The 27,996-nt window shown below is 38.1% G+C and overlaps 3 protein-coding genes across 4 annotated transcripts in view; 2 read left to right on the top strand and 1 right to left on the bottom strand.

Annotated features, from left to right (window-relative positions):
• The window catches only part of LOC140453599 (palmitoyl-protein thioesterase 1-like), a 28,563-nt gene extending 26,323 nt beyond the window's left edge, over positions 1–2,240 (top strand). For both annotated transcript variants that reach the window (XM_072548415.1, XM_072548416.1), the window contains one exon: positions 567–2,240. In XM_072548415.1, the coding sequence (XP_072404516.1) occupies positions 567–689 (123 nt within the window). In that variant the 3' untranslated portion in view covers positions 690–2,240. The remainder of the gene's footprint in view (positions 1–566) is intronic.
• A 2,149-nt stretch (positions 2,241–4,389) lies between these two features.
• ppt1 (palmitoyl-protein thioesterase 1 (ceroid-lipofuscinosis, neuronal 1, infantile)) lies at positions 4,390–14,869 on the top strand. Its single transcript, XM_072548414.1, has 9 exons — positions 4,390–4,542; positions 6,600–6,709; positions 8,321–8,448; positions 8,563–8,633; positions 8,921–9,023; positions 11,656–11,746; positions 12,099–12,197; positions 13,200–13,271; positions 14,437–14,869. The coding sequence occupies exons 1-9, from the start codon at positions 4,416–4,418 to the stop codon at positions 14,557–14,559; spliced, it is 924 nt and encodes a 307-aa protein (XP_072404515.1). The 5' UTR covers positions 4,390–4,415; the 3' UTR covers positions 14,560–14,869.
• Positions 14,870–16,692: 1,823 nt separating this feature from the next.
• cap1 (CAP, adenylate cyclase-associated protein 1 (yeast)) overlaps positions 16,693–27,996 on the bottom strand; it is a 47,300-nt gene continuing 35,996 nt past the window's right edge. Inside the window, exons 9-13 of the mRNA XM_072548413.1 lie at positions 27,210–27,382; positions 26,436–26,559; positions 25,273–25,355; positions 21,716–21,856; positions 16,693–18,715 (exon numbers count right to left, since the gene is read on the bottom strand). Of these exons, the coding sequence (XP_072404514.1) occupies positions 18,632–18,715; positions 21,716–21,856; positions 25,273–25,355; positions 26,436–26,559; positions 27,210–27,382 (605 nt within the window). The 3' untranslated portion in view covers positions 16,693–18,631. The remainder of the gene's footprint in view (positions 18,716–21,715; positions 21,857–25,272; positions 25,356–26,435; positions 26,560–27,209; positions 27,383–27,996) is intronic.

The following is a 27,996-nucleotide window of genomic DNA, read 5'->3' as shown; positions in this document are numbered from 1 at the left end:
GATGCTGGAGTAAAGGGTTAGCTAGAAATGACTAAATTGGTACTTAAGTTTGGTTGAGCTCAAAAGATTTAATGGATGTACTGATGTTCTGCAAGGTCAGATAAATGGCAACAGCTGTTTTCCTTGGCCACAGTTATGTGGGTGCAAATTCTGTTGTTTTTAAATAAATATTTTTACCACAGTGTATTAGGAATATTGTAGGTTAACCTTATAAAATCAATATAGACACTTAGAGGTACATGTCTTTGATATTGCATTTAATATTTTCCAAAAATACCTCAGTAAATGTAAAATATGAAAGGCTCCCCATGTCTGGTTTCTCACCAGTGGATGGGCCATGTTGAACTTATTTCCTATTCATTTTCAGGGTAATTTGGTGATAGAAAGCATGCCTTCTTTAAATGCAGACCCCGCAAAGATTAGATCTCACTTGGGTGGAATAGGAACTTTTTGAGGCTCTTACATTAACAACGACCAGTTGAGCAAGGTTCAGCACCTGGCAAGAGTAAAATGTTTTTATAGGAAGCCGGAAGGCTAGAAAATAATTAACTTTATTGTATTCATAGGATCGATTGGGATTGAAGGCAATGGATGAAGCGGGAAAATTGGAATTTTTAACTGTGGATGGGGACCACCTTCAATTCTCAAAGAAATGGTTTATTAACAACATAGTTCCTTACCTGAAGTGACCCTTTTGCTGTCAAGTAATTTGCCATCACCGCCATCATTAATCCATTTAAGAACTTATAAAGCTGTGTTTAAAAAAAAAATTGGTTCATTAGTCAAGTTTGAAGAAGTTTCTATTCCAAGTTGTGATTTTCCATAATGTCATCTTTTAAATGAATTCACAGCACTTGTAATGATGGAACTCAATTCATACCTTATGTTGCTTAATTCAACTTGCTAAACAATTCAATTTCTAATACAGATTTGAGTGCAAGAGAAAAAGCTGATGCCAAATAATGGTTTTGAAAGTGGAATCAATTATGCAAGAATAAGCCATATAGAACAAAAAGGAGTTACTTTGAGTCATTTTATCAGATATGGCTTCAATATTTCTATAAACATCATTAACGATCAGCAATTATTGCCAAACTTAATCATTACTCATTGATATCCCCTACTGAAAAATTACAAATTAGATGAGAGAAGGATCTGGCTTCGTTTGATAATTCCCTTTGCAGAATAGCTTACTCTTGACTCTTATGGGGAAGTTTAAGCTAATGCTGAAATGGCACTTGAAACATTTTAAGAGCAAGCACCTTATATTTTGTGATTCCATTATTTGAGACTGCACACTGAATTTATGGGCATTAATGCTGCTTAACTTTTTAACAATAGATTTTTCTCATTAGGACAAATAGCAGACCCATTCCAGAGAGGAATTAATTTTGCTAGTCATGTGTTTCAAAAATCTGGCAACTTAGATTGGATCTTTTACCTTCACATTCATAGAGCATTAATTTGTAACATTTTTTCAAATAGCACAACGACAAAAAGACTTTAATGTCATTTTTGCATTTAGACTCTATGATCTATCACCAAGGCACTACAGATGCCAAATGAGAGGTATGGTATTGCAGTGAGTGACCTCCACGCTCTGAAATTACAATAAACCTTTTATTATCCAGTATTCATGGGACCACGAGTGTGCCAATTGATCGAATAGTTCCGGATAGTCAAGATAGCCAAATAATCAACATAAAAACATACACTAAGTAATAATGTAATCCACTGTTATACTTAAAGCATAAATCACCGAAATAAAACTTACTGGCAGAAAGCCTTCTCACTTGCATGCTCAACTGACTACTTGGACATTGCAGTATTTGAGGAGAAGTTGACTCAAAGTTGAATCATCTGTTAATATTTCCTGTGGCCATTTGATTGAACCGCAAGTATATTTACATTGAGGTAAATAAATTCAAAAAACTATAATAATTGAACAGAATAATACAGCAAACGTCATGGTAATTGTTGCCAGTTTATCAAGGATGCCATTTGATAAAGTGTTGTTTAAGGCAAAGCTGACTATATTATAAATTCTTAAAAAGAAACTAACACTTTTTTTAATAAAACTAATGTTTTAAAATACAGTACAGAAAATTTTGTGTATGGCCTGAAAAATGTGCACTAATTTATTTGTGATGAGAATGCATTGTTTTCATTCTCATCTCCGTTAACCTGTTCAATGTAGTTTTGGACTATTATTGAATAAAATTCTACTGTTTCATTTTGAATTTTGTTTCCTTTTATTTGTTTCACAATGGGAACCCATTCTGGACTTCCTAGTCCACAACTCTAATGATTGAGTCCAAAGGGGAGAAGAGAAAATAGCTATTATTGCTCAAATGGGGCAGCACAGTGGCTTAGTGATTAGCACTGCTGCCTTAGTGCCAGCGACCCAGGTTTGATTCCAGCCTTGGGCGACTGTCTGTGTGGAGATTGCACATTCTCCCCGTATCTGCGTGGGTTTCCTCTGGGTGCTTCGGTTTCCTCCCACAGCCCAAAGATGTGCAGGTCAGGTGAACTGGCCATTCTAAATTGCCCATTTTTTTTAGGTACACCAGTCGGAGGGAAATTGGTTTGGATGGGATACTCTTTGGAATGTCGGTGTGGACTTTTTGGACTGAAGGGCCTGTCTCCACACTGTAGGGAATCTAATCTAAAAAATGTCTGAGAACACCAGTTGCTCCCTGCTGGAGCGTGCCTCATTTGATCATGAGTGTGGAACATGACCTTCATGGCATTATGTTTGAGATGCTCCAATTTTGAGTGGCATGGTCTTTGCAGCACTGTCACTGCCACTTTATTAGGCAAGATTTATTTTCCACACCAAATTGTCAAAGGGTGCATTTAGTAATCCAGTAATGATTAGTATGGAGCTATAATGATTTCACACTTTCAAGTTATAATTTATTGTATAAATCATGAATCTGTGTCTAACATTGATGGAATTTAATTGCATGCTATTCAAATTAACCACCTTAAATTCTTGTCTCTTTAAATACCATAATTTTTGTAATGTGTTCTCTTCCTTTTGAATTTTTTATTATCGCCCATCCATCTGTTTATCCTGAACCTTGCTGTATAATCAGCTTCTGGACATGTGCAAGAATTGTTCTCTTTAATATTTCCCTACAGGTCAGAAAATATACCTCCTGTATCAGTAATGACACAAGCACAGAAATGTTATAGGGCAAAGAAACCAAAGTATGTACACCAGATTTCCAAGTGAACAACCTGCTTGTCTCCAATCTCCTGCCTTCTCTCTGTAATACTTTTATTCACTCTTGGATCCTGCAAATTGAACCTACTTTCACCACGCCAAGGCAATGCATTCCAAATCATAACAGTTTGCTGTGAAGAAACTTTATTTTGTATGTTGCCATTGCTGCTTTTTGCAAAGTAACTTATTCTGTGCTAGCTTTTTTGTCCTTTTGTGAGTGGGGAGAGTTTTTTCTATCTACTTATTTCAGACACACCGTTATTTTTAAATACTCTTTCAAACCTTCTCTTGGACTTCTCTTCAAGGAAACTGTCCTAACTGCTTCAACCTATGAATTTAATGGTTCTAGAGAGGAACTTCAAGTGAACTAATCTTTTCTGCACAATTTTTTAATGCCTTTGCATCTGTCCTTAAGTGTGATGGCTACAATTTGAAACAGTATTTGTTGTTGTTGCCTGAATTATCCTTAGATAATTTAAAAATAATCTAAGGACTACAGAGTCAGTACAGAAAGATTATTGAAATTAGCTGAAGGTGAATCAAAGGCCCATTATGAAGATACAACTATTGGGTGTCAAGAAATTTCTTTCTTTTTGCAAAGGATCATTCACGTTTGAAGTTGGAAGCTTTTGCAATAAGCCCCAGAATTTAGGGAGCTGGGGGGGGTGAGGTTCCTAAGGTTAATGGCTGATAAGATGTTCGTTGTGATGACATCTTGTTGTTGGACAACGTTGGGAGTCAGATTTCCCAGATTTTTGCCCCTCACACCCTCTTGAACTTGCTTAGGGCTTTAGCTGGTGGTGTGGGGAATCAAGTTGTATCATAGCTGCATGCATCCAGCTGGACCTTCAGTCTTCTAAGATTGTTCAGCTTCTGCTTCTGAAAGCTTGATATAGGTGATTTTTTAGGTTTATCTTGATTAGTATGTAGTAGCATGGACTTTATGCTAAAAGGAACACGGTATGCTGGTGACTAAATTCAAAAGTAGCAACTTCCATAAATGAGAGTATATAGATTACACAACCTGTGTGAACCACATTTAATTGATGTGTGGACTGCAAATGACTCATTACATTTGAGAAGTGTCGAAATGAATATTCATTTACATGCAATGCAATGACCTTATTCCGGACCACACGCAAACTCTAAGATCATATGACAACCACGGATCATATGAGTGAGTAAGATGGCTGCGCAGGGAAGAGGGTGGATGTTGTTGCTTCTCTGTCTCTCCTTCGTCTGGGAAACCGTGTCATGGAAGACCGCCAGTAACGACACGGGGCCAGTACCGGTGGTCATTTGGCATGGCATGGGTAAGACGGCGGGGAAAACATTATCTCAACGTAAACAGACTTTAGAAACGGAGTTAACCGGGGACTGACAGATCGCGGGAGCACAGCGGCTGTTTGTATCGCTCTCTTGGTCACTGACTGCCAGCGGGGATCCCTTGTTTAAATTATATGTTTAAATATTTCATTTAGTATTTGAACTGTGTGGATTGTTCGTTTAAAATACACGAAACGCGCAGTTACTTTCGATGTACCCTTTAGAAGATAGGAGGATACACGATAAAACACCAATTGTGTGTTTATAGACTTATAAAAATTAACTAAACTCCTCTATAAAGGGTATTCTGTTTGAGCTGCCTCGTGTGATCAAGTCAGGCAAATCCTATTACTGTATAATCAAGCGTGGAGGCGGCGAAGTAAAAGTGAAAGCTGACTTGAATTAAATTAGGACACTCCACATCTAGTCGACGCTTGAGAATGCCCCAACCATTTTGCAATAGCTTGAAAATTTCTGCAGTATTCGAAAGTGGACGTACAGTTTACTTATTTTTATTTTTCCAAGTATAATGCTCTGGTTTAAAAGAAAACAACTATTGTTTGCATTTGATTCTATCACGATAAGCCGGTGATAGAATTCCTCAAACAACAAACCCACTACTCAGAATGGTTCGAATGAGGAACTTGCTACCACATAGAGTTGAATAATGTAGAAGTTTCAAAATGCGTTGTGTAAAAACATAGGGTAGCAGATAGGCTTAGATGAAGAAGGGCAGAGAAGGAACATGACCATAAGATAGGTGAAAGTGAGGATTGCAGATGCTGGAGATCACCATAAGATATAGGAGCAGAATTAGGCCATTTGCCCAATGCAGTACAACCTGCCATTCAATTGTGGTTGATATGTTCTCACCCTCATTCTCCTCTTTTCTCTTTGTAACCTTTGATTCCCTAACTAATCAATTAGTGGGCAGCACGGTGGTACAGTGGTTAGCACTGCTGCCTCACAGCACCGGAGACCCGGGTTCAATTCCCGCCTCAGGTGACTGACTGTGTGGAGTTTGCACGTTCTCCCCGTGTCTGCGTGGTTTTCCTCCGGGTGCTCCGGTTTCCTCCCACAGTCCAAAGATGTGCACGTCAGGTGAATTGGCCATGCTAAATTGCCCGTAGTGTTAGGTTAGGGGTATGGGTGGGTTGCGCTTTGAAGGGTCGGTGTGGACTTGTTGGGCCGAAGGGCCTGTTTCCACACTGTAATGTAATCTAATCTAAAACCTTAACTATCTTTGTCTTAAATACATGCAATGACTTGGCCTCTATGACCTTCTGTGGTAATGAATTCCAAAGGTTCATCACCTTTTGGCTGAAAATTCTTCCATCTCAGTTCTGAAGTGTTGTCTTTTCAGTCTGAGGCTGTTCCCTTGGGTCCTAGTCTCTCCTACTTGTGGAAGCATCTTCATGTACACTCTGTCCAGGCCCCTCAGTTTCAATGAGAACTCCCTCATCCTTCTAAGCTACATTGAGTACAGACCCAGAGTCGTCAACCGCTGTTTGTATTGCACAAATCGTTCGTTCCCAGGATCATTCCTGTGAACCTCCTCTGGACCCACTCCAAGGTGAGCATCTTTCCTTGGATACAAGGCCCAAAACAGCTCTCAATATTCTAAACAAGGTCTGAACCGAGACTTGTACACCTTCAGCAGTACATCTCTAGCCTCTTTTGAAATGAATGTTAAGATTGCATTTACCTTCCTAACCCCTTAAAGCATTCCGCAGACACCATTCCCTCTGCAACTCCCTCATTAGGCCCACGACCGCACCAACCCACCTTCCACTCCTGGCACCTTCCCTTACCACTGCACGAGGTATAAAACTTGAGCCCACCACCCACCCCCATCTACACCTCATCTACTTTGTCTGTTGCTCTCGATGTGGTCTCCTCTCCTCCACCTATCTTTTCTCATCAGCAAACTTAGCAAAAATGCCCTCAGATCATTTGGGTTAAGCCGCAGATTTTCTTACTGTAAAATTCTATTTAATACATTAAACACATGCTCTGTTTTCTGTACAACTTGCTTAAATTTTAGGTGACAGTTGCTGTAATCCTCTTAGCATGGGATTTATCAAGAAACTGGTGGAACAAGAAATCACAGGAATTTATGTCTTATCCCTGGAAATTGGAAATAGCATTGCTGAGGTGTGTCTTAATCCATTAAGTTGAAATGATCACAATTGTGATGTTTTAATAAAAGTTATTACAAAATAACATACACTCCTGGCACTGGTGCATCAGCTTTAGTAAATTACTCTGTACAAATTATTTGGTGCAGTTGAGACCTTTACAGTAGTTCTGTCGTACATCTTGCTTGTGGTGACATGTAAATATATTATGGGCTTTCCTAATTAGGAAGCTGACAAATTCTCTCCTTCCTCCAGTTTTAATCTTATTGAATAGCTTAACTAAATTCAGTTAGGTTCTTTATGAATGTCTGAACCAGGTACAGGCCAGTATACCCTCATGCTTAAGATGCTTTTAGAAAGAAAAGTTTCAGATGAAATAATCTGGATATACTTCCTTAAAAAACCTATTTATGTGTGAATCCATTCAGTGCATGGTCTGGGCTTTGACATTGGAAAGCTTATGCAACAAAGTTTTGCTGACCTTGTCAGTCATCCATATATGCAAATAGTCTGAGATAAGACACAGGATATGTTTAGATATAAGATCCTTGAGGATCTCAATTGTCTAGTCCAAGACACTAAGGCCATAGTAACCTGGCTGAGAATAGTGAAAAGTATAAATAAAATGCCCTCCTGGTCTATGTAGTACTTGCTTTGACTAGCCTGTAAATGGTTTTATATTACAAAGTAATGTTTTTGTCTAATTTTGATATTTTTGAATTAAATATGCAATATTAAAATATTGGGTAAAGTGTTGATTTTTCAAAAAAGAGAACTTGTGATGTTGGAGAATGATCTATTCTTTCATAATCCCTCACAAGGTTTGTCCTGAAATATAGAAGAGAAAATTATTATTAAATTCAAAGTGTGTCAGTACAGAGGACTCTGGGCATCATGGTGCATGAATTGTAGAATGTGGGTTGTAAATTGCAGCATATAATGAGGGGCAAATTGAATCCTGGTATCTATTCCAAAAGGACTAGATTATGAAAACAAAGTAGTTTTGTTCCAATTGTACAAGACGTTGGTGAGACCATACCTGAAGTATTGTGTCCAGTTTTGGTCTCCTTGAGGAAGGATACGATGACACTAGAGGCAGTTCAGAAGAGGTTTACCAGATGGTTCCAGAGAGGAAAGGGCTGTTGTTTGAGGAGCAGCTGAATACCTTGGACACTGGAGTTTAGACAAATGAGTGGGAATCTGATTGAGGTGTATAAGATGCTAAAGGAGATTGATCAGGTGGACGTGGAACAGATGTTCCCCCTTGTGGGACAGTCTTGAACAAGAGATCATAGAAAAAGAGCTGAGGGGGTTAGGTTCAAAGCTGAGTGGAGAAACTACTACTTTCAGAGAGTTGTGAATCTATGGAACTCACTGTGCCAGGGCGCCGTTGAGGCAGAATCAATCAACAGGTTCAAGAAAGAAATAGATATGTTTCTGATGAAAAGTGGTATAAATAGCTATAGAGAGCAAGCAGGAGAGTGGAGTTTTGGGACCAGGACAAGATCAGCCATGATCATGCTAAATGGCAGACTGGACTTGAAAGGGTGTATTGCCTACTCCAGCTTCCAACTCCTATGTTTCTATGTGTTACTAAAAATTCTTATATATTGAACACTGTTTTTAGGACATGGAGAACAGTTTCTTCATGAATGTAAATGACCAGGTTGAGCTGGTGTGTAATATATTGTCCAAGGACAAGAATCTACAGAATGGATACAATGCAATGGGCTTCTCTCAAGGTGGTCAATTTCTGTAAGTGTAACCAAATCGGACTTGCGAAAAGTTACATTTTTTTTCAAAATTGGAGTTGAAGGGAGGTTTGACTGTTTACTTGAAGTTTTCTTTGTGGATTTTTGTTTGTTATAGAAGAGCTGTGGCACAAAGATGTCCTTCTCCTGCAATGTTAAAACTTATCACGTTTGGAGGCCAACATCAAGGTAACATTTATGACAACATTGTATTCTATCCACGTTAATTTGAAATATAGTTTACATAAGTTGAAATTCTTACATAGGTTTGGTTTGACTTTGCACACTTGTTAGGTTTTTATTAATATATGGAGGGGGCCAGGGAGCTATAACTAAACTAAAACAATAACACTACTTCAGTGTATTGCTGAGTTTGCCCTGTTTTCCTGCAAATTTCCATTGAATCAAGGCTGGTTTTTAAAAGATGGAAAGAGAAGTCATTTCAGACTAAATTCTGTATCTTTTTCCACCATCAGGAGTGTACGGTTTACCTCGCTGTCCTGGAGAGACTTCTCAGATCTGTAACTTGATAAGAAAAATGCTGAACGTGGGTGCTTACAGCAGTCCAATCCAAGACCAGTAAGTATACCAATGTTGAGGTGTTAAGACTATCTTGTCTTGTTTATTGCCTGAATTATATGTCTAATGACTTCACAGTGAACTAAGAAACAATCAGTAAATTTTTCTAATGTTACAAAAAACAAATATGCTGTTCTCTGCCATGTGTTCATTCCCAGATAATGAGGATGTAACAATAAAGGGCACATCCTGAACAACTATAAAGAAGTAGATACAATTAAATTTAATGGAGTTAATAGGGACATAGATGAGCTGCAGAGTTGGGCTGAGAGGTGACAAATGGAGTTTAAGGCCGAATATGTGAGGTGACTCACTTTGGAAGGAGCAACAGGAATGCAGAGTACTGGGCTAATGGTAAGATTCTTGGTAGTGTAGATGAGCAGAGAGATATGTGTTCACGTACATAGATCCCTCAAAGTTGTCACCTAGGTTAATAGGGCTGTTAAGAAGGCATATTGTGTGTTAGCTTTTATTAGTTGAGGGATCGCGTTTCAGATCCATAAGGTCATGCTGCAGCTGTACTTGGACTATTACGTACAGTTCTGGTCACCGCATTATAGGAAGGATGTGGAATCTTTGGAAAGGATTCAGAGGAGATTTACTAGGATGTTGCCTGGCATAGAGGGAAGGTCTTACGAGGAAAGGTTGAAGGACTTGAGGCTGTTTTCGAAAGAGAGAAGGTGGTTGAGAGGTGACTTAATTGAGACATATAATCAGAGGGTTAGATAGGGTGGACAGTGAGGGTCTTTTTTTTCTAGGATGATCATGGCTAGCACGAGGGGGCATTCTGTAATTTTATAAATCAGTCTTGTTTGTTTAAAACTTGGCAGTTGACCCAGCTAATTTACACCGGGAATATCCACTAAACACCAATCTAAACATATAGCAAAGTTATAGTCTGGGCTACCTTAAAAATGTTTTGAGGGGTCAGGCCTAGTCCATAACACAAATAAGTGAGGACCGAAAAAACTGCAAAAGGATGGTGAAATGCTTTTGTTAAAGAGGCAGAATTCAAGGTGGTAGTAAATGATAACGTGAATGGGAAAAGGCTGATGAGATGTGATGATGCAGCCATTTTGGAGTTGATGCTCACTGGATAGAGTCATAGTGTTTTGGAAAGTGGGATATAGAAAAGGCAGGAAGTGTTGATGAACCTAATAGGAAATTTTAAAGCAACAGTTCAAGTAATGTCACAAATTGTGGGCTGAACTGTACAGGAAGGATGCCGAGGCAGTGAGTAGATACAATGCCGACTAAAGAGGAAGTTGCCTGTTATTGGGAAAACAAATAAAAAAAGTATTTAGGAAAAAAGGAAATTTACAGGTGGTTTGATAATTTGATTAGATTAGATTACTTACAGTGTGGAAACAGGCCTTTCGGCCCAACAAGTCCACACCGACCCTCTAAAGAGCAACCCACCCAGACCCATTCCCCTACATTTACCCCTTCACCTAACACTACGGGCAATTTAGCATGGCCAATTCATCTAATCTGCACATCTTTAGACTGTAGGAGGAAACCCACACAGACACGGGGAGAATGTGCAAACTCCACACAGACAGATGCCCGAGTTGGGAATTGAACCCGGATCTCTGGTGCTGTGAGGCAGCAGTGCTAACCACTGTGCATAATAGTTCTAGAAATTGTGAATAGAACAAACATTAAGTAGAGATAGGCATGTAAAAACCAATGATGGTGGGGCCTTAATGAGGGGATCTGAGCAAAATATATTTGTACTGTAGAGGGTGCTGAGGCAGTGGAGTAAATTAAAGGAATTAGTGGTTGAAGCACCAACTGTGTCAACGTCTAAGAATAGATTAGAAAGGTAATTGAGAAAAGAGTGAATAAAATAGTGAGGAAACAGTGCAGGAATGAAGTATTAGTTACATGGAGAATAACCAGTACTGGTTAAAAGTAACATTATGTTTTAATGTTGCAATTTAATGCAAGTTCTATGTCTTATTTGATTTCATATTTGCTAAGTAATGAAAAATAACCCATTTTGAATAAAACTTTGTAGATTTTAGAATTGAAACAGCAAGTATCATTAAGAAATATACCAATGGTTTTTCACTTTCAATTCAGTTTGTGTCCAGGATTTTCTCTATTAAAGAAATCCCAGTGGCAGGAGTTACTTGTGCAGGAGTCCATTTTATTCACTGGGAAAGGATAATTATTGGAACATTTAGACTTACAGAAATTTTTCAAGGTTAATTAGTTTGAAATTAATGCAACATAGTGGGTTTGGATTCAGGGAAGTTGAATTTTCTCTTGAATGCTTTCAAAGGTTCTTGAACATTTGACCAATCAGCGTTGATATCACTTCAGCCATTATTCATATTTTGAATCTCTTCAATTGGCTTTTCTCCTCCTTGGTAGCACTGTCATGCAAGGCAGTCACTAATAACTTCAATAACTAAAAACGTGACAGCGTCCCATCTAGTCTTCTACAACTTCTTTAAACTACTCGATGGAATAGTTTTAAAAGGACCTAACAATGATGTCCATTTCCATGGTTTTCCTCTCACCAGTTCCACAATTAGCCATAAAAGGGATGGTGAATTTGGAAGTTATTTCTATAATTGCTTAAAAATCAAGCAACTCTGTTTATTTACAATTGTTTTCCTGTTAGCTTGGTGCAGGCAGAGTACTGGCATGATCCCTTAAATGAAGACCTGTACAGGGAGAAGAGTATTTTCTTGGCAGATATTAATCAAGAAAGGGTAGGTACTCAATAGTCTTAGTAAAATAAACTTTCACCTTCTCCCTATGACAGCTCTGCATATGGTTATGAACAATGTCCATGTAATGTCAGCACAACATTAAGAATCCACCCAGTGGTGTGTGCATCACCTCAGACATTGTATTTTGCAGAAATGTAGTTTTGTCTTCCACTGTATTCATACATCTATGTCTTTGGTTGCCAATCTTGCTGCTTAGTATGTCATTGAGTAGATTTGCTGAGCACTTGGACCAGGCATGTTTCAAAGTATAATTGTCAAATATTATTAAAACTTGGCATTTGATGCTATTTTAGAGAGATTCAAACAATTACTGTTTCTACTTCTGATACAGGGCATTAACGAAAGCTATAAGGTGAATCTGATGAAATTGAAAAAACTTGTAATGGTGAAATTCTTGAATGATACCATGGTTGATCCAGTTGATTCAGAGGTGAGAATGCTTACTCTCGATGCTTCATCTAACTTATTGTTGTTGCAGCTGTAAATTGGATATAGAATTTTGCTTCAGTCATCAGAAAAGTTGCATTTAAATTGATTTATTTTGTTTGCTTTCACATTTTATACCTCTTAGAGAGTTATCAGTATGACAATAGGAAAGTATCAAACCTAGGAAGCCAAATCTTTTCCAAAAATGTAATTCGCAGTATTTCTTCTGCGAATTGTGTATTGAATAATAACGTGCCATCCATACAAGCTGTATTCTGGCTTCATTTCTCCACAGCCAACTACTTTTCAAATTCTCCTGTCCTCATCCATAAAGCTCATGGACACTTTTTAGCCACTATGTTGAGATCATCTGTTTAGCTGCATTTGACATCTTGTGAGCAATATGCTATTCAATTGGGGTAAGTTATGCACGTGAGGCCACCTTTAGAGTTGAAGTAGATTGTACAGCTGTGAATGGACATTTTCAAGGCAAGTCAATTCTTCATGTTCAACTTGACACAAGTTAGAGAACTTCATAATGCTTCCAAAAATTAAACAAGAAGTAATCCAAAACGGTTGAATGGTCAGGATTGTGGCTTTTGTCAAACAAAAAAAAAACAGGAATTTTGCATGATCAGTTAGCTGCTATTCTGCACATGTTGGATGCACAGAAAATCTACAGATGTGGGATGTGTCCCTACAAGGTTGAATGTCTGCACTTCAAACAGAAAATTTATATTCCTCTAGGTTATCAGAAACTAGAACTACAAGGTCAGACATTAATTTGTATGAGAACCAGATGAAAAAAAAATTGCAGCAATGCATATTCATCCATATGAACCTCAGGCCAATCTTGCTTGGATTTTAAAATTAAAGCTGAAGAGTTTTAATCTTGCTTCAAAACACAAACCTTGACACAGCATTATAGCATCCACAATGTATTCTTTATAAGCAGTCTAATTTTATCAAACCCAATATTAAATGATCAATCTCATTTATGTTCCAGTGGTTTGGTTTCTATAAAGTTGGCCAAGCCAAGGACACTTACAGCTTGCAGGAGAGTGCTCTTTATCAAGAGGTAAGAATTGTCAACATGCAACTTGTGCAATTTACCTTTGCTGTGTTAAAGAAAGGCATCTTCCTTGGGAAACAAGATGATATGCTAACACACTGTCCCTTTTCAATAATATGTCCATGGAATCTGACTGTAAAATTTTTGAGAGAAATTTGACTGGAAGTTCCAAAAATACCCACACAAAGCAAGTTACAGTAAGATAAATAGGGATGTTGAGCTAAATTAGAACTACAGTAGACAATAGGACATAGTTTGTAATCTTTCCAGCACTGGTTAAGTTTGTGTATGTAAGAGGGTAACAATAAAGTTTGAAACTTAACATTTGGCATCTATAAAAACAGATGGTAAAAATATGCAAGAAAAAGATCTTATAGCGACAATCAAGATTGGAATGTGGCCAAAAGAGGCAAATCTTTTGATGAGCTGATGGGTTTGTGGTAGGGCAGGATTTAGTATCAATCTGTATTTTATGACTGCACACTACTTTTCACTGCAAGTTAATCATGCATTTAATATTCTAGGAAGTTGAAGAAATGTTGCAAACTTGACTTGATTTTAGTACAGTTCTGTGGAAAGAAAGCTGAAAGGAAGTTTAGTGGATAGTATCTAATGGATTTTAAGCATGTTTAACAGAAATAAGAAGAGGATTTCCCAAAGTGAAGGTTGAACTCAGTGATGTCTTCAAGTTATATCTCTAGTCATTGCCATTGGCCAGTAAGACAGTGACATGGCTGCAAATTCTGACATATGGATACATGGCACCCATAGGAATTTGAACAATATGTAAATGGTTTCACAGTGATAGTGAGAATAAACTGTGTGTACAAATCACTCTAGAACTGGAATGCCTCTTATAACAGTAAATCTGGCATTCTGGAAAATTTTTATTGCACAAACTCTACAGTGCAAGATATGAAAGCTTCACTTGGAATGGACTTGCATTGCTTTGCTATGCTATTAATGGGACAAAGCTGCAGCATGAATTGTATTGAATTTCTCAATTCTGCCAAAGTGATACTATCAGGGCAAGGATTTTGGTCACATAGAAACCACTTCTTGATTATGTAAGGAGGCATGGTTGCTTAGGACATCCCAGTTGAAGTTGAAACAAAGCTAGTCACTACTTATATTTGCATGATAAAAAAAGCATTGTTTTTTCACTCAATAGGATCGGTTGGGTTTGAAGACAATGGACAAAGCAGGCAAACTGCAATTTCTAACTGTGAATGGTGATCACCTTCAGTTTTCAGAAGAATGGTTTGTTACCAACATAATTCCATATCTCAAGTGACCCTTTTATTAAGCTGGTAGATATTGACTAATTATTCAATATGCCTATGCTGTAATGTAACACTGGCTCATTATCTATTGTTTGTAGTGATTGTGACAAAAGCTTCTGCAGAATCTAGTAAATTTTATGTATTTTTATTTGAACTGTCACTTTCACATCAACAGTTCTAATGCACTGAATCATAAAATCAATTTTTTCTAGCAACTTGTTTTGCTTGGTTCGAATGTTACAATATCAAAAATCATTAAAATGTTCTCTCAATAGAACTAGAAATGACCCAATTGAAGTAAATGACATGTTTGCTTCACAATTGTGTAGATTTCTTTTCAGTTAGAAACATAACTTTTTTGGGGGGTGGGGGGTACGCAGAGAGAAATTACACAAGGTATACATTTTTCTCTACATGGGGCCCCACACCTCGGGAAGGACATACTAGCATTGAAGTGTATCCAGCAGAGATTCACATGAATGATCCCAGGTCTAACATACAATGAACAGCTGAGGATCCTGCTATTGTATTAGTTGAATTTAGAAGATCTGAAAATGTGTTGCTGGAAAAGCACAGGTCAGGCACATCCAAGGAGCAGGAGAAATGGCATTTTGGGCATGAGCCCTTCAGGAAACTGCTCATGCCAGAAACATTGATTCTCCTGCTCCTTGGATGCTGTCTGACCTGCTGCGCTTTTCCATCAACACATTTTCAGCTCGGATCTCCAGCAGCTGCAGTCCTCACTTTCTCCCAGTTTAGAAGATCTTACAAGATAATGCATGGCTTAGAAAGGGTAGATGCTGGGAAGCTGTTTCTAGTAGGTGGGGAGATGAGGACCTATGGGCACAGCCTTAGGATGGAAATAAGGAGATATATCTCTTATAGAGTGTGGTGGGCCTGTGGAATTCATTGCCACAGAGCACAACAGAGGCCAGGACATTAAATGTCTTCAGGGCAGAGATTGATAATTCCTTGCAAGCTCAAGAATTTAAGAGCTACAGAGAGTATGGGTAAGTGGCGTTGAAATGCCAAATCAGCCATGATTAAATGGCAGACTGGGTCAATGGACCAAATGACATTCCTTCTATGTCTTATGGTCTTACTAAAATTAGGTTCAGAACTGAAGATAACCATATCTGGAACCAATGGGGTATTTGAATATTTATATGGGAGGGGGGGTGGGAAAAAGGAAGGAGAGGTGGTGTATGTTTTGACATTATTTCTCTCAATTCTGGATTAGTGGTGCTGGAAGAGCACAGCAGTCAAGCAGCATCGAAGTAGCTTCAAAATCAACATTTCGGGCAAAAGGCCTTCGTGTTTTTACCTCGTTGATTTTTACCTCATTATTTCTCTCAATCCAGGTTAATGACCATTCTGAAGAAGGGTCACTGGACCTGAAATGATAACTCTGCTTGGTCTCCACAGATGCTGCCAGATCTGCTGAGTTTTTTCCTGGCAATTGCTTTTTTTGATTTCCAGCATTTGCAGTTTTTGTGTTCAAGGTTAACTACCACTGATTACATATACCCACATTCTTGTACCTAAAATCAAAATTGTTACAAAAACAACTTTCTTGGCAAAGTCTATGTTGAGTTTATCCCACTCTAATTACTGGGTAGAAACAGTAGGCAAAGCTGGTTTGGATTTGTATAGTTAAAAGGAAACTAGTATTGTGCTAACCATCTTGGCTAAGAATGTTTACAGGAACTTCAAATTATGTTGTAATCTTCAAAGCATTGTGGGATTGGAATTAAATGAATTTTTAAAAATTCATTAGTCTGTTAACACTTTTATAAGAGTATCATCTTGGATTTAGATTAATTTCATGTAGATATTTTTAAAAATCAACTTATTCAGTGATGTTATATTATATACCTCTGGAACATGAACCTAGGGTTTCTGGCTCAGCATTGGGAACTCAAAGCACCAAATACTTGTGTACTTTTCGTTACCACCTATCCTGTTCTCCATATCAACTTTGATCTCAAGATCACATGTAGTCAGTAGTATGTCAGTGACCTAGAAGCTTTGATTATTAGGAGCTTTTCATGCTATTGAACAAAACGAGGACATTGTTTCACCTCAAAGTTGAGCAATTTTAATTTCAAGGCTGATCAGTAAACAAATTCAAACAAGACACTATAGAAGTTGACAAAATTTTATTTAAGTTTAATTTGATAAGAGCATAGTAGCCACAAGTAGCAATAACGAGTTTGATCCCTTTGTACAGTACTAAAATTATGCCGAATATTGAGGTTGTTGACAAAGTACCAATTACCCAAGTGCACATTGAGATAGAGCAGCACTTGTCAAAAGCACAAAATCTACTCATGGATTAAGCTTCCTCTAAAATGTAACTCAGCACTGAATTGTCGTCATTTTGTACAAAATGTAAAGTTCAAGGCAATTAAGAAAATTGGTTTCAATCTTATTTCTAACTTCTTGTAGCAGTCTTACAACCCAATTTTCCACAATCATTAATTAGAAACTTACAAGGACTGCATGTATTTCTCAAATAGCTCAGATATTGACATTAATTACATCAAATACAACATGCTTGGTGGCCCATTCAGAAGTCATAACTACTTTTCATCCTCAATGACTTCACCATTATTAGTACAATATTGGTAATTTCAAAAAAGTTGAATCTAAAGCACAATGTACCCAAAAAATGCATTGTCAATGAAAGAAAATAAGCACAGTGTGCAAGTCATTGCGATGAATTTATTTTAAATTGAAACAAAATTCTGGAAAAAGTACTCAATGCAACTGTGCTGAATTGTTTAATATCCAGATACAAAATAGCCTTATTTAATCTATTATTGAAACAATGGAGTGAATTAACATTAGAGAAAGGAATAAAACAGTTAAGTTTGCCTTCTGGGGTATGGAATGTTTCTAGACAACTTTAGAGAAAAAAAATGCTCTCTGAAAGCAGGCACCAAAACTCAGGCACTGCATAATCAGCGATATTCTGAACAGCCACTGCACATTTCAGTAGGAATCAGACCCTGAGAAAAAGTGGAGTGAAGTTCTAATTTTTTTTAAAAACCACAACAGGGGACAAACCATGTCGGTCTCAACTTCAGCTTACATCAATTGTGCTCGAAATAAACTTTAGGCCAAGCAAACTGCAGAAGAACACCTCGTGAAGCCACAGTGGTAAGATACAAGATGGAGCAAAAAAGAAAATTTGAGGATAAATTTTCACCTTGGAATGCTCAAGTTTGAGGATTTAAGGAATGCTTTAGAGACAGCTAGTCCACAATAACCTCAGTTCCCACATTTCAGTTCTGAAGAAGATTGACGCACTTAACTTTCATTTTTCAAAACATGATCCACAAAAGCCAGGGGCCAAAAGACCTCCTCCTATCTATGCTGTAATCGTTCTTTGATCTTTGCACTGAATTTTTGGTCTGGCTCATGGCAATGGAGGTTTTGTAATCAATTAGGTTGATCTTTCTATAAAAGGCTACGTGGTTTTAGGGATAAAAGCCAATCCCAGCAATGAATTAATTGTTTCACCTATAATTTAAAAAGCAACAATAGTTTCCAAAGCCTAAATAATCACGGCAAGAAGAAAATTAAAAACACATCTTTGCATATTAGAACTTCCTTAGCTTTGATAGTAACTTTTTAGGATTAGAATGGTATTAATGCATTTCTTTTTAGTGCAAGGCTGAGCAGAAAACCTTATCCCATGCAAATAACAGTTCAGCAATGTTCACCTTGAATAAAATTGCATGATGCACTATACTTAGAAGTTCTCTCCAATTTTTCCATTCTGTAAGCATTCTACTCCCATAAATTCAATTATTCATATTTATACTTTTAGAATCTCAGGCCAGTCATGCTCAAAATCCAGCTACTAAAGGCCATTTTATACTGGAAAGGCTAATCCCAGTACATCTGAGGTATATGCTGTAGCAGATTAAATGACCTCTCATGAGGAGTGATAGGCTAAATTTTAAGAGTAGATTGTGCAGAAAGTTAGCTTGTTGCTTCTACAGATTAATCAGGCTCATCATTACTAGCAACATTAAGATCATGCCTGGAGATAAAACATCCTCAGTAACCATGTATTTAACCAGATATTTCTGTTACTGTAGTCTCCAGTTTCTTCCCATTCCAGACAGTCTTGAATTGTTCTGGAACAGGATACTCAACCTGTCAAAACAAAACCAAAGTGAATTGCTATCAGTTTTTTTGCTTAAATTCCATTTGGTTTCACAGCAATGATTAGAGGTTTGATATTTTCTTTAAATAGTCAGTGACATTACAGCATATAATTTGGCTCAGAATAAGCGATATGTAAAACTGTTTTCACTATTAATACAGTCGGAGGCTATGTTCCCTTCAGTTTTCATTTCATGTGCACAGCCTTTTCACTAAAGCATACACATGCAATAATTCAAATTTACTGACATATACTTGACTGGCTTGTAAACTTAATTGCTGCTGGGTAAACAGACACCTTGGGAGAAAGATTTTACCCTCAATCTGCACTTACGCCTGCAGAGTTTAATTGCACCGTTATTATAGCAAAGCCTCTTGTGGGTGAGGCAGTGACATAGCAATAAAAGGGTCACACAACTAGCAATAGACTAGACCCAGCTAATGCTGTGGGGACATAGGGCTGAAGCCCACCATAGCAAACAGTGATATTTGAATTCAGTGAATAAAAACCTCAAAAAGGCAACCATGAAACCATGTTGATTGTCAAACAACTCATCCAATTTACGGATGTTCTTAGAGAGAAACCAGTCATCCTTAACTGGTCTGGTATACATCGTACTCGTAGCGACATGGTTGAATCTTACAACTAAAGTTATTTGCAAGGCAATGTATCAAAATCACTACAAAGTCCAAGAAAACAATGAAACTGGACAGACTCAACATCAAACTAGACATTGGAAATTATGAAGTTTTCTTACTAACGTGGCTTGCACCAAAACGGAGAGTGCTGTCCCACAGACAGATAATAGCCTAACAGTCATACTCCAGTTTTACAGATGGACATCATCCTAACACCAACACCACCATCTCTGGGTATGACAGAGGTAGAAGAACAGCGATGAACAGAATCAGGAAGAAGAACACAGAGGAAGGAAAAGGTATAGATTGTATTATGGCTAGGAGACTCAGTCGCAATTGACTATCCTCTAGGATTCTTGAGGCTCATAGCTCCTCAACTCAGTCTATAGCTGGAGAAGTAACCAGACTTCTAACCTACTTGATCTTGAGAGATGTTGCGGATGCATCTGTGTGACAGTATAGGCAGGAGGGACCACTGCACAGACCTTCTGGAGGCAAAGTTCCATTGTCACTATATTGAGGACATGCCACCATTAAGTTGAGAGACATTATTATGCTAAATTGGATAGATTTAGCAGGTGGGCGACCAACAGCAGAATTTAACCACAATTTGTAATCCCATGGACTGGCATATCCCATTCTACCATTATCAATCAAGCTAGGAGATCAAATCTGGTTCAATGAATAGTGCAAGATGTCAAACTGGTAAAAGCTATAAAACAGAACTACTTGTAGGACAAACAGATCACGTCTTTTTTTTGCAGTTTTGCCACATTCAGCCATGAACGGAGGAGGATGATAATTACAGCACCAACAGGAGTAGGAGGCTCCACAAATATACTCATCCATGGTGGTGAAGAAGCCCAATGTTTAGGATAAGGTTGGAGTATTCAACCACCTTCCACCAGAATTGCTGAGTGTATGATTCACTTGCAGCCTCCTGAGGTTCCCAGCATCACAAATGCCAGTCTTTGGTGGATTAGGTTCACTCCATGTAATAAAAAAGAAACTGAAGTCACTAGACAAAGGCTATAGGCCCTGACAGCATTCAAAAATACTGAAGATGCATGCTGCAGAATTAGCCATGCCCTTCTAGTACAGGTACAGAACTGGCAACAAGTGGAAAACTGCCAAAGTTGTGCTCACTCAAATGGCTTGACAAATCCAACTAAGCCTCTTACTTCCCATCAGCCTACTTTCAATCAGGCTGTCAACATCAATGGCCACATAATATGCAGCCATAGATCCCATTCAACTATTTTAGTCTTTCAGATCTTGATTTTAAATTAGTTTCAGAACGTTGCCACCAATTCATGCTCTATCATCTTTTGGAGAAATTATCAAAAAGCTTTACATTTAAAAGCTCAGCTCCAAATTTTTGTCAACTTGATCTTTCTTTTAAAAAAACTTGCAATTTTCAAGTAAACTTTTCTGTAATGACCCCCATGCTGTTGCTTAATTATAACAGAAATCTAAATGCTTAGTGATTCAATCTTAAGATGCCTCAATTACTTTACTCTCAAACTCAGTAGCCTGTAGTTAATTAATTCATATACCTCAAAAGTTTGTTAATGCATGTTCCATTGTTCAGGCACAGTAAGAGTTTGCTGTCTGCTTGGATATTATATATTAAAGAACAAGCTATAATTCAGGTACATATGCAAAATAAGTCTAATTAGAGTTTCTGGCCTTAATAATGAAACACTCATTAAACAAGGACATGTCATTGTATTGGATTATCTATAATCTTTCTGAACAGACAGAGTTCACTTGAAGGGTGACATGGCCTTGTTAGACTTTCATTTCTTCTGTCTGTATGAGATGCAAGCATTCAAATTGTCATATAGCTGCACAATATTGGCTGATTATGGAAGTAGTAACCTTCTTGTATCTCAAATCAAGATACAGTAAACCAATTATGCTGCATATTTTTATGATGGTCGACATAAAACAGTTCACAGTGGACCTTCTGGTCTCAGAGGCCAGACTTTCTGGTAGAAGTTTAAACAACCTTGCTTGGCTAGTTCTGTTGTTTGAAGTTTGAGGACGATGGGAGGGGGGAAAAGGTGCTCTGACCTCTTAGTGGACCAAAGTCCACCATGCCCAAACCTGTTTGAACAAATGGAGGTACATAAAACTAAAAAACATGGACCAGCAATTTAAATGATAAGAACTCAATTTCCAAAAGGCAAAGTCTCAATATTTTGACACTGGCAATTTTTAAAATCACTCCAGGATACACAAGAAAGAGAATGGAAAGAAATTACAACAAATGGCTCACTGGAATTCACTGCCTTCTTCCTCCCACCAGACCTGTATGCAAAGAGCAAAAGAGGGAAAGGATGGACTTACAAAATCGTCGTTGACGGGAATCAAGACATTCATCTCAGAGGACTTGGCACTAACAATTTCACAATTGAGGGAATCCTTACTAAGGTAGACATGGCAGCCATCGGTCTTATTGATGGATATAGTTGGCACTTTACCCAACACCTGCAGGGAGAAAAAAGGGAACTACTTTGGACACAGGCTTTGCAGATAGAAAGCATCTGAATGAGAACTAATTCAGAAACTTACTTGTCTACTGAAGACATGAAAAGAAACCAAAACTAGACAAACCAATTTCTCCAATATAAAAAAAGGTAACTAATGCAGTTTGGAAAACCAAAAGGAAAAATTACAGTACTGGTCATTCTGCTATAATATGGCAGTTCTGTTCCTCCGTGCTTATAGAAAATTGCACCATGGAAAACCGCTATAGAAAAATCACACTGAAGATTGCAATATAAAATTGCTACTGGATTAGTGGTGCTGGAAGAGCACAGCAGTTCAGGCAGCATCCAATGACTGTTGTGCTCTTCCAGCACCTCTAATCCAGTATTTGGTTTTCAGCATCTGCAGTCATTGTTTTTACCACATAAAATTGCTACGCCCGTTCAGCAGAAAGTTTGCGTTATCAAAATGCCTGCAATTCGTCAATTGCATTAAATAGCCAATTCACGCTAGCGAAGCGTGCGTTACAGCAGAACGATCTGTATTGTAATTTTACACCAACAATTTAAATATAAATCCTCCCCACTGATGATCAGACATCAGAACACAAACTAAAAAAATTTAATAGGAGTCAAACTAAGCACCAATTTTTAAAGTCATAAATTTTCTAATCTTCTGGGCAGTAAAACAGTTAAGTGATTTTCTCCCTATGTTGAAAGGGACAACTACAACCAAACTTTCACACTGGTTTCTTACAAAAAAAAGGATATGCCAGAACTATGTCTCATGATGTACAAGTCTCTGAATGCAATTTTCAAAATCTCAAATATCAAGTTTTTTTAAAACAGATGTTATCTAGATATTACTGTACATTCTTCAGTTGCAGAGAAGATGAATTACCCCATTTTTCAGGTATGGGGCAAAACAAGCATTATACTATTACCAGAGTCCCATTAAAAACTAGGTTCAGACTTATAAAGTTTCCCACAAATGTATCTAACCCCTTGGCATATTTGACAATAAACATGCTAATTAATTTAAGTTTTAGCAATAAAACCATTGGGGCAATTGTTAGTCTGGTGGTCAATCCCTTAAAAATGGTGCCTGCTAACTATCCCCATAAGTTACCATCCTTTCCTCTAAACCATACGGAAGTGCACCATCTTCAAGGTTCCTCGCACACTAATTGGCATGTTGACGCACTGATCTCTGGTTTTGAAAGTCTACGCTACACACAGACCTTGGCTGTCTGCGCACCAAAAAGAAATCAAGGTAGTAATCTCAACAATCCTTTGTCACAGATAAAAGATGTGCCATTTCCAATGAGTTTTATTGTTCAAATAAAACTGGGATTTTCAGTTTAGAGGAGTATTTTTTGGTGGTGGTGAAGGTTTTTTTTTAAAAAAAAGAAAGACCAAAACAAAAAAAGTTGGAAAGCCTCAAATTCTTAAATCTACAGTTGCAACTAGATTTTAATAAGATAGACAATTATCCAAGAGCAAACTTCCATTAGTAATCAGTGTTGTTTACACAATAAATGTATCAAGTATGATCTAAACAAAATGTCAGTGATGGCTCAAACAGTACTCTTGCCTCAAAAGATGGTGTGGGTTCACTTCCAGTCATGAAACGTGAGCACAAAAATCTAGGGTGACACTTCAATGCCACAAAATGGGAAGTGCAATCTTTCAGCCAACATCTTAAACTGAGTGGGCACAAAAAACCCTTGGCACTCTGCTGCAAGCATACAGAGAAATTATCCTCGTGTCCTGGCCAATATTTAGTCCTCCAGCATCTCAGATGTTCAGTAAGGAAACAGACCCTTCAGTCCAACCTGTCCATGCCAACCAGATATCCTAATCTAGTCCCACTTGCCAGCACCCGGCCCATATCCCTCCAAAGCCTTCCTATCATATACCCATCTAAATGCCTCAAATGTTGCAGTTGTACTAGCCTCCACCATTTTGTTTGGCAGCTCATTCCATACACTTACCACTTTCTGCAAAGTCTCTTTTATATCTTTCCCCTCTCACCCTAAACCTATGTCCTCTAGTTCTGGACTGCCCCACCCCAGGGAAAAGACTTTGCCTATTTATCCTATCCATGCCTCACGATTTTATAAACCTGTATAAGGTCACCCCTTAGCCTCAGACACTCCAGGGATAAACAGCCAGTCTATTCAACCTCTCCCTGTAGCTCAAATCCTCCAACCCTAGCAACATCCTTGTAAATTTTTTCTGAACCCTTTCAGGGTTCACAACATCTTTTCAATAGGAAGGAGTCCAGAATTGCACGCAGTATTCCAAAGTGGCCTAACCAATGTTCTGTACAGCTGCACATGACCTCCCAATTCCTGCAGTCAATACTCTGACCAATAAAGGAAAGCATACCAAACGCCTTCTTCACTATCCTATCTACCTGTGACTCCACTTTCAAGGAGCTATGAACCTGCACTCCAAGGTCTCTTTGTTCAGCAACACTCCCTAGGACCTTACCATTAAGTGCATAAGTCCTGCCCTGATTCACTTTCCTAAAATGCAGCACCTCGCGTTTACCTACATTAAACTCCATCTGTCACTCCTCAGCCCATCTGATCAAGGTCCCGTTGTAATCAGAGGTACCCTTCTTCGCTGTTCACCACACCTCCAATTTTGGTGTCACCTGCAAACTTGCTAACTATTCCTATGTTCACACCCAAATCATTTATATAAAATGACGAAAAGTAGTGAACCCAACACCAATCCTTGTGACACTCCACTGGTCACAGGCCTCCAGCCTGAAAAATAACCCTCCACCACCACCCTGTCTTCTACCGTAGAGTCAGTTCTCTAGTCAAATAACTAGTTCTCCCTGCATTCCATGCGATCTCACCTTGCTAACCAGTCTCCCATGGGGAACCTAACTGAAGTTGCTCAAAAAAGGGATTATCTTAGTGCCACCTCAAATGTTTGTGGGAGCTTGTGTGTGAATTGATTACCATGTTTCCTATATTGCAACTACATATCAAATTTGAGTTAAAGTACTTCAGGGCAGTTCTGAAATAGTGAATAGCACTATGCAAAATCCAAGTCTCTTAAGTCCTCGGTTTGTATGTTTGCATATGTTACAGATAAATTAAGTTGTATTTTGCTGAAAATAGTTTCCTGCTAGGTTATCAGACTTTTGAATGAACCTCTAACGCGAACCTCGCTCTGCATCTTCTCTGCAACTGTAACAATGTATCCTGCATTCTGTTGTTACCCCGATGCACTTGTACAGTACTATCTGCCTGTAAAGCACACAAGACAATTTTCACTGTACCTCAATACATGTGACAGTAATAAATCAAATGAATATGTCAATTGCCTTTGTTAAAAGGTTGGTATTTTCTTATGGGGCAGATAGTTCAGTTACTTTTCTTCCCACATTTCAATTACCTGAATTTTCACATCTCGTGAATTTATGATCTCCACAATTCCAACAACATCGTCAAAAACTAGACCCAGTTTCTTACAGTTATCTGCAAAACAAAACATCTGTCAGGGTGTAGAAAGCTGCATTGTTACAAATACAAATTCAATGTTTGAAATATCCGGCTCCATTTTGTAAATGTTTCCCAGGACAACTGCACTATTTGGTTAGTAATAGATAGATGAAAAACCCTTGGTTCTTCTGTAAACATTGATGAAATAAACTTTTAACCTACACAAGGCTAATTGTAGCAATTCTTCAGGCACTTTGGCTAAGTTTAGTCAATTGACCCTTAAAACTTTCTTATATGCATGACTCAGTTAGTTAATTATTAGACAAATATATCAAGGTATTAGGGAGGTCCTATCACCAAGGTGACCATTATGAAAGTTAGCATATTGCCTGGTGTTTCCAATCAATGCAAAGAAACAACTTCAATGCACAATGAGTGGCACGGACACTGGAAATGACAGCTCACTTATACAAATTTTTCTCTTGACCATATTCTATTTCAAAACTTGAGTGGCGAAACAAAGAGACAACACTTCACTTCAAAACTGTTACAAATGTTGAAAATATCCAGTTGGTATTTTTGACACATTTTCAAATTGTTGTAAAGACCTGATTTAAAAAAAAAAGAGAGGGCCAAGTGACAAATTATAGCATGGAGTGAACATGCACTTACTTCCAAGACAGCAAGCCCAGAAGAAAGCAAATAACCAGTGAACAAGTTTTTAAAAAGATAAAGATATCAAGCAACTACCTAGACTTCAGAGACATAGCATTCCCAAATCAGTGAAGTGAATTTGAGATCCAAGAAACAATGTGGTCAATCAATTCGCCTTCTGTAAGGTTCAAGGTAACATTCCCTATAAGCAGCACAGTGATCACGTCAATATTCTGCACACAGCAACTGGCTGCAGCATGCAGATCATGACACCGACTTCTGATTTCAGAAGTCGTCACCACATATGGGCCTCAGAGGCCTGTACAGCTGGAAAGGAAATTAGAGGGAACATTGCATCATGAAGTTATGATTGTGCTGCAGCTGTCATAATACAGGAAAGTTCTTTTAAAAATAAATACTTTAAATTCACCTTAAAAAGATTGAAACTTTGTTTCTGCTTACCAACAGTGATTGAGTTGATCTTGCCTTTGACGGCAAGGGTGCTTTGGGTACACTTGTACACATATGCAACTTGCTTCAACTCTTCCACCTGAATAGCTAGGTTACTGGCATTGTTGTGGTTTTCCTACAAGTGGAAAACAATGTATAGTTTTCAGATACCGAAAAGATAGGGTAGCAATAATATAAAGTGATCCCATGCAGAGATATGGCTGGCTTATTCATTTGCTAATATTTCCCATGCATGAATGGCGGTTAATTAGATACTGGTAGGTTGACCAACAATTTAAAGGTACTTCAGAAATAAATCAAAATATGCAAAAATGCTGCTAATTTATCAATATTGCTCCTTGTTTCCTTCCTCTCCCGTCTTGATGGCTTTTTAACCAATATCCTCTGGCACTTCAAATGATCATTAAGACTCTGATGTACAGTGCATGAAACCTATCCTGGAAAGTTTGACAGTTTCCCCCTGCCCCACCAATATTTCAAGTTTAATTCCACCCACCCAAACCTGTTCCAATCAGACATGCTGATATACTAACTCTGAAGTCACAAGGATAGCTATTGAGGCACTATAAGGGTGACAATAACTAGTTTACAGGTGGCAAGGTCAACTGGAGCACATTTCAGCTGAAATCATTGAAGCAAACATAGCAATTATACCGTGGGTTCTTAGAATCATGATATCATGGCATATTTGGTAACACCATATGAAATCACACAACCTAGTACCCCAGGAAATATTTTATAAGTTAGTCCAACTTTAAGACTCACCACTCTCCATTTCTTTCCTTCCAACTGTAGCATTGGTGGCTCTTTCTTGATTGTTGGTGTTGGTGAAGCAGCAGCTGCTTTGAATGGTTTTGGTCCAGTATGTGCAGGTGTATTTGCATTTCTTAATGCTGGGTTCTTATGAGTTTTACTGCTGTCTGGCACATGCTTCAGTTCTAAGTGAACAAACAAATGCTTACAACAAGCCACAATATAAAAATCATAGGATCATATTTTTCTTGACTGTCACATACCTCTAGCCTTATGCATCTTAACCCCATTTATGGAATATCACCCCCTACAGGAGCATTCAAACTTTGTCTATATAGGCTATGCTTGGACGCAACCATAAACCCTCAGGGACGAAGTTAGAATCCACGTTTTCCAATTGGATCGATCAAGATCTGAAGGTAAATCCTGAATTAATATGCTGAGATTCTCTGTCAAATAAGACAATCAATAAGTTGCCAGTCTCCAAATCTTGTGGCTACAGGACATTCACAAACCAATGTAAAACAAATAGAATTAGCAAGGCTACATGGGCTCAGAGGTGGAACATGGGAAGCAATTTGAACACCTTGCTTGACTGCACAGGGTGTGCTGTCCTCCTTTCCTGTACAGTCTCTTCTGATATAATGTGATAGTTTTGTTCTTGTGTGATCTCACAAGAAAATTGTGTATCAGCCGTGCCATTTAAACTAATAGGGCCAGTATCTCATTATAGCCAATACTGGTAAAGAAAGTTTTCATTCTACAAATGAAAAATTTTTTTCAATCATGTTAAAGCTAA

The sequence above is a fragment of the Chiloscyllium punctatum genome, chromosome 27 (assembly GCF_047496795.1).
Source record: "Chiloscyllium punctatum isolate Juve2018m chromosome 27, sChiPun1.3, whole genome shotgun sequence".
In the NCBI taxonomy this organism is placed as follows: Eukaryota; Metazoa; Chordata; class Chondrichthyes; order Orectolobiformes; family Hemiscylliidae; genus Chiloscyllium; species Chiloscyllium punctatum.
This window is presented reverse-complemented; position numbering and strand designations above follow the sequence as displayed.

What these genes read in the sequence shown, in the direction of transcription:
- ppt1 (XM_072548414.1), top strand. Translation starts at nt 4,416, where the DNA reads ATGGCTGCGCAGGGAAGAGGGTGGATGTTGTTGCTTCTCTGTCTCTCC. An exon ending in GGTCATTTGGCATGGCATGG is followed by an intron (nt 4,543 to 6,599) that starts GTAAGACGGCGG and finishes CTTAAATTTTAG; the next exon opens with GTGACAGTTGCTGTAATCCT. An exon ending in CAGATATTAATCAAGAAAGG is followed by an intron (nt 11,747 to 12,098) that starts GTAGGTACTCAA and finishes CTTCTGATACAG; the next exon opens with GGCATTAACGAAAGCTATAA.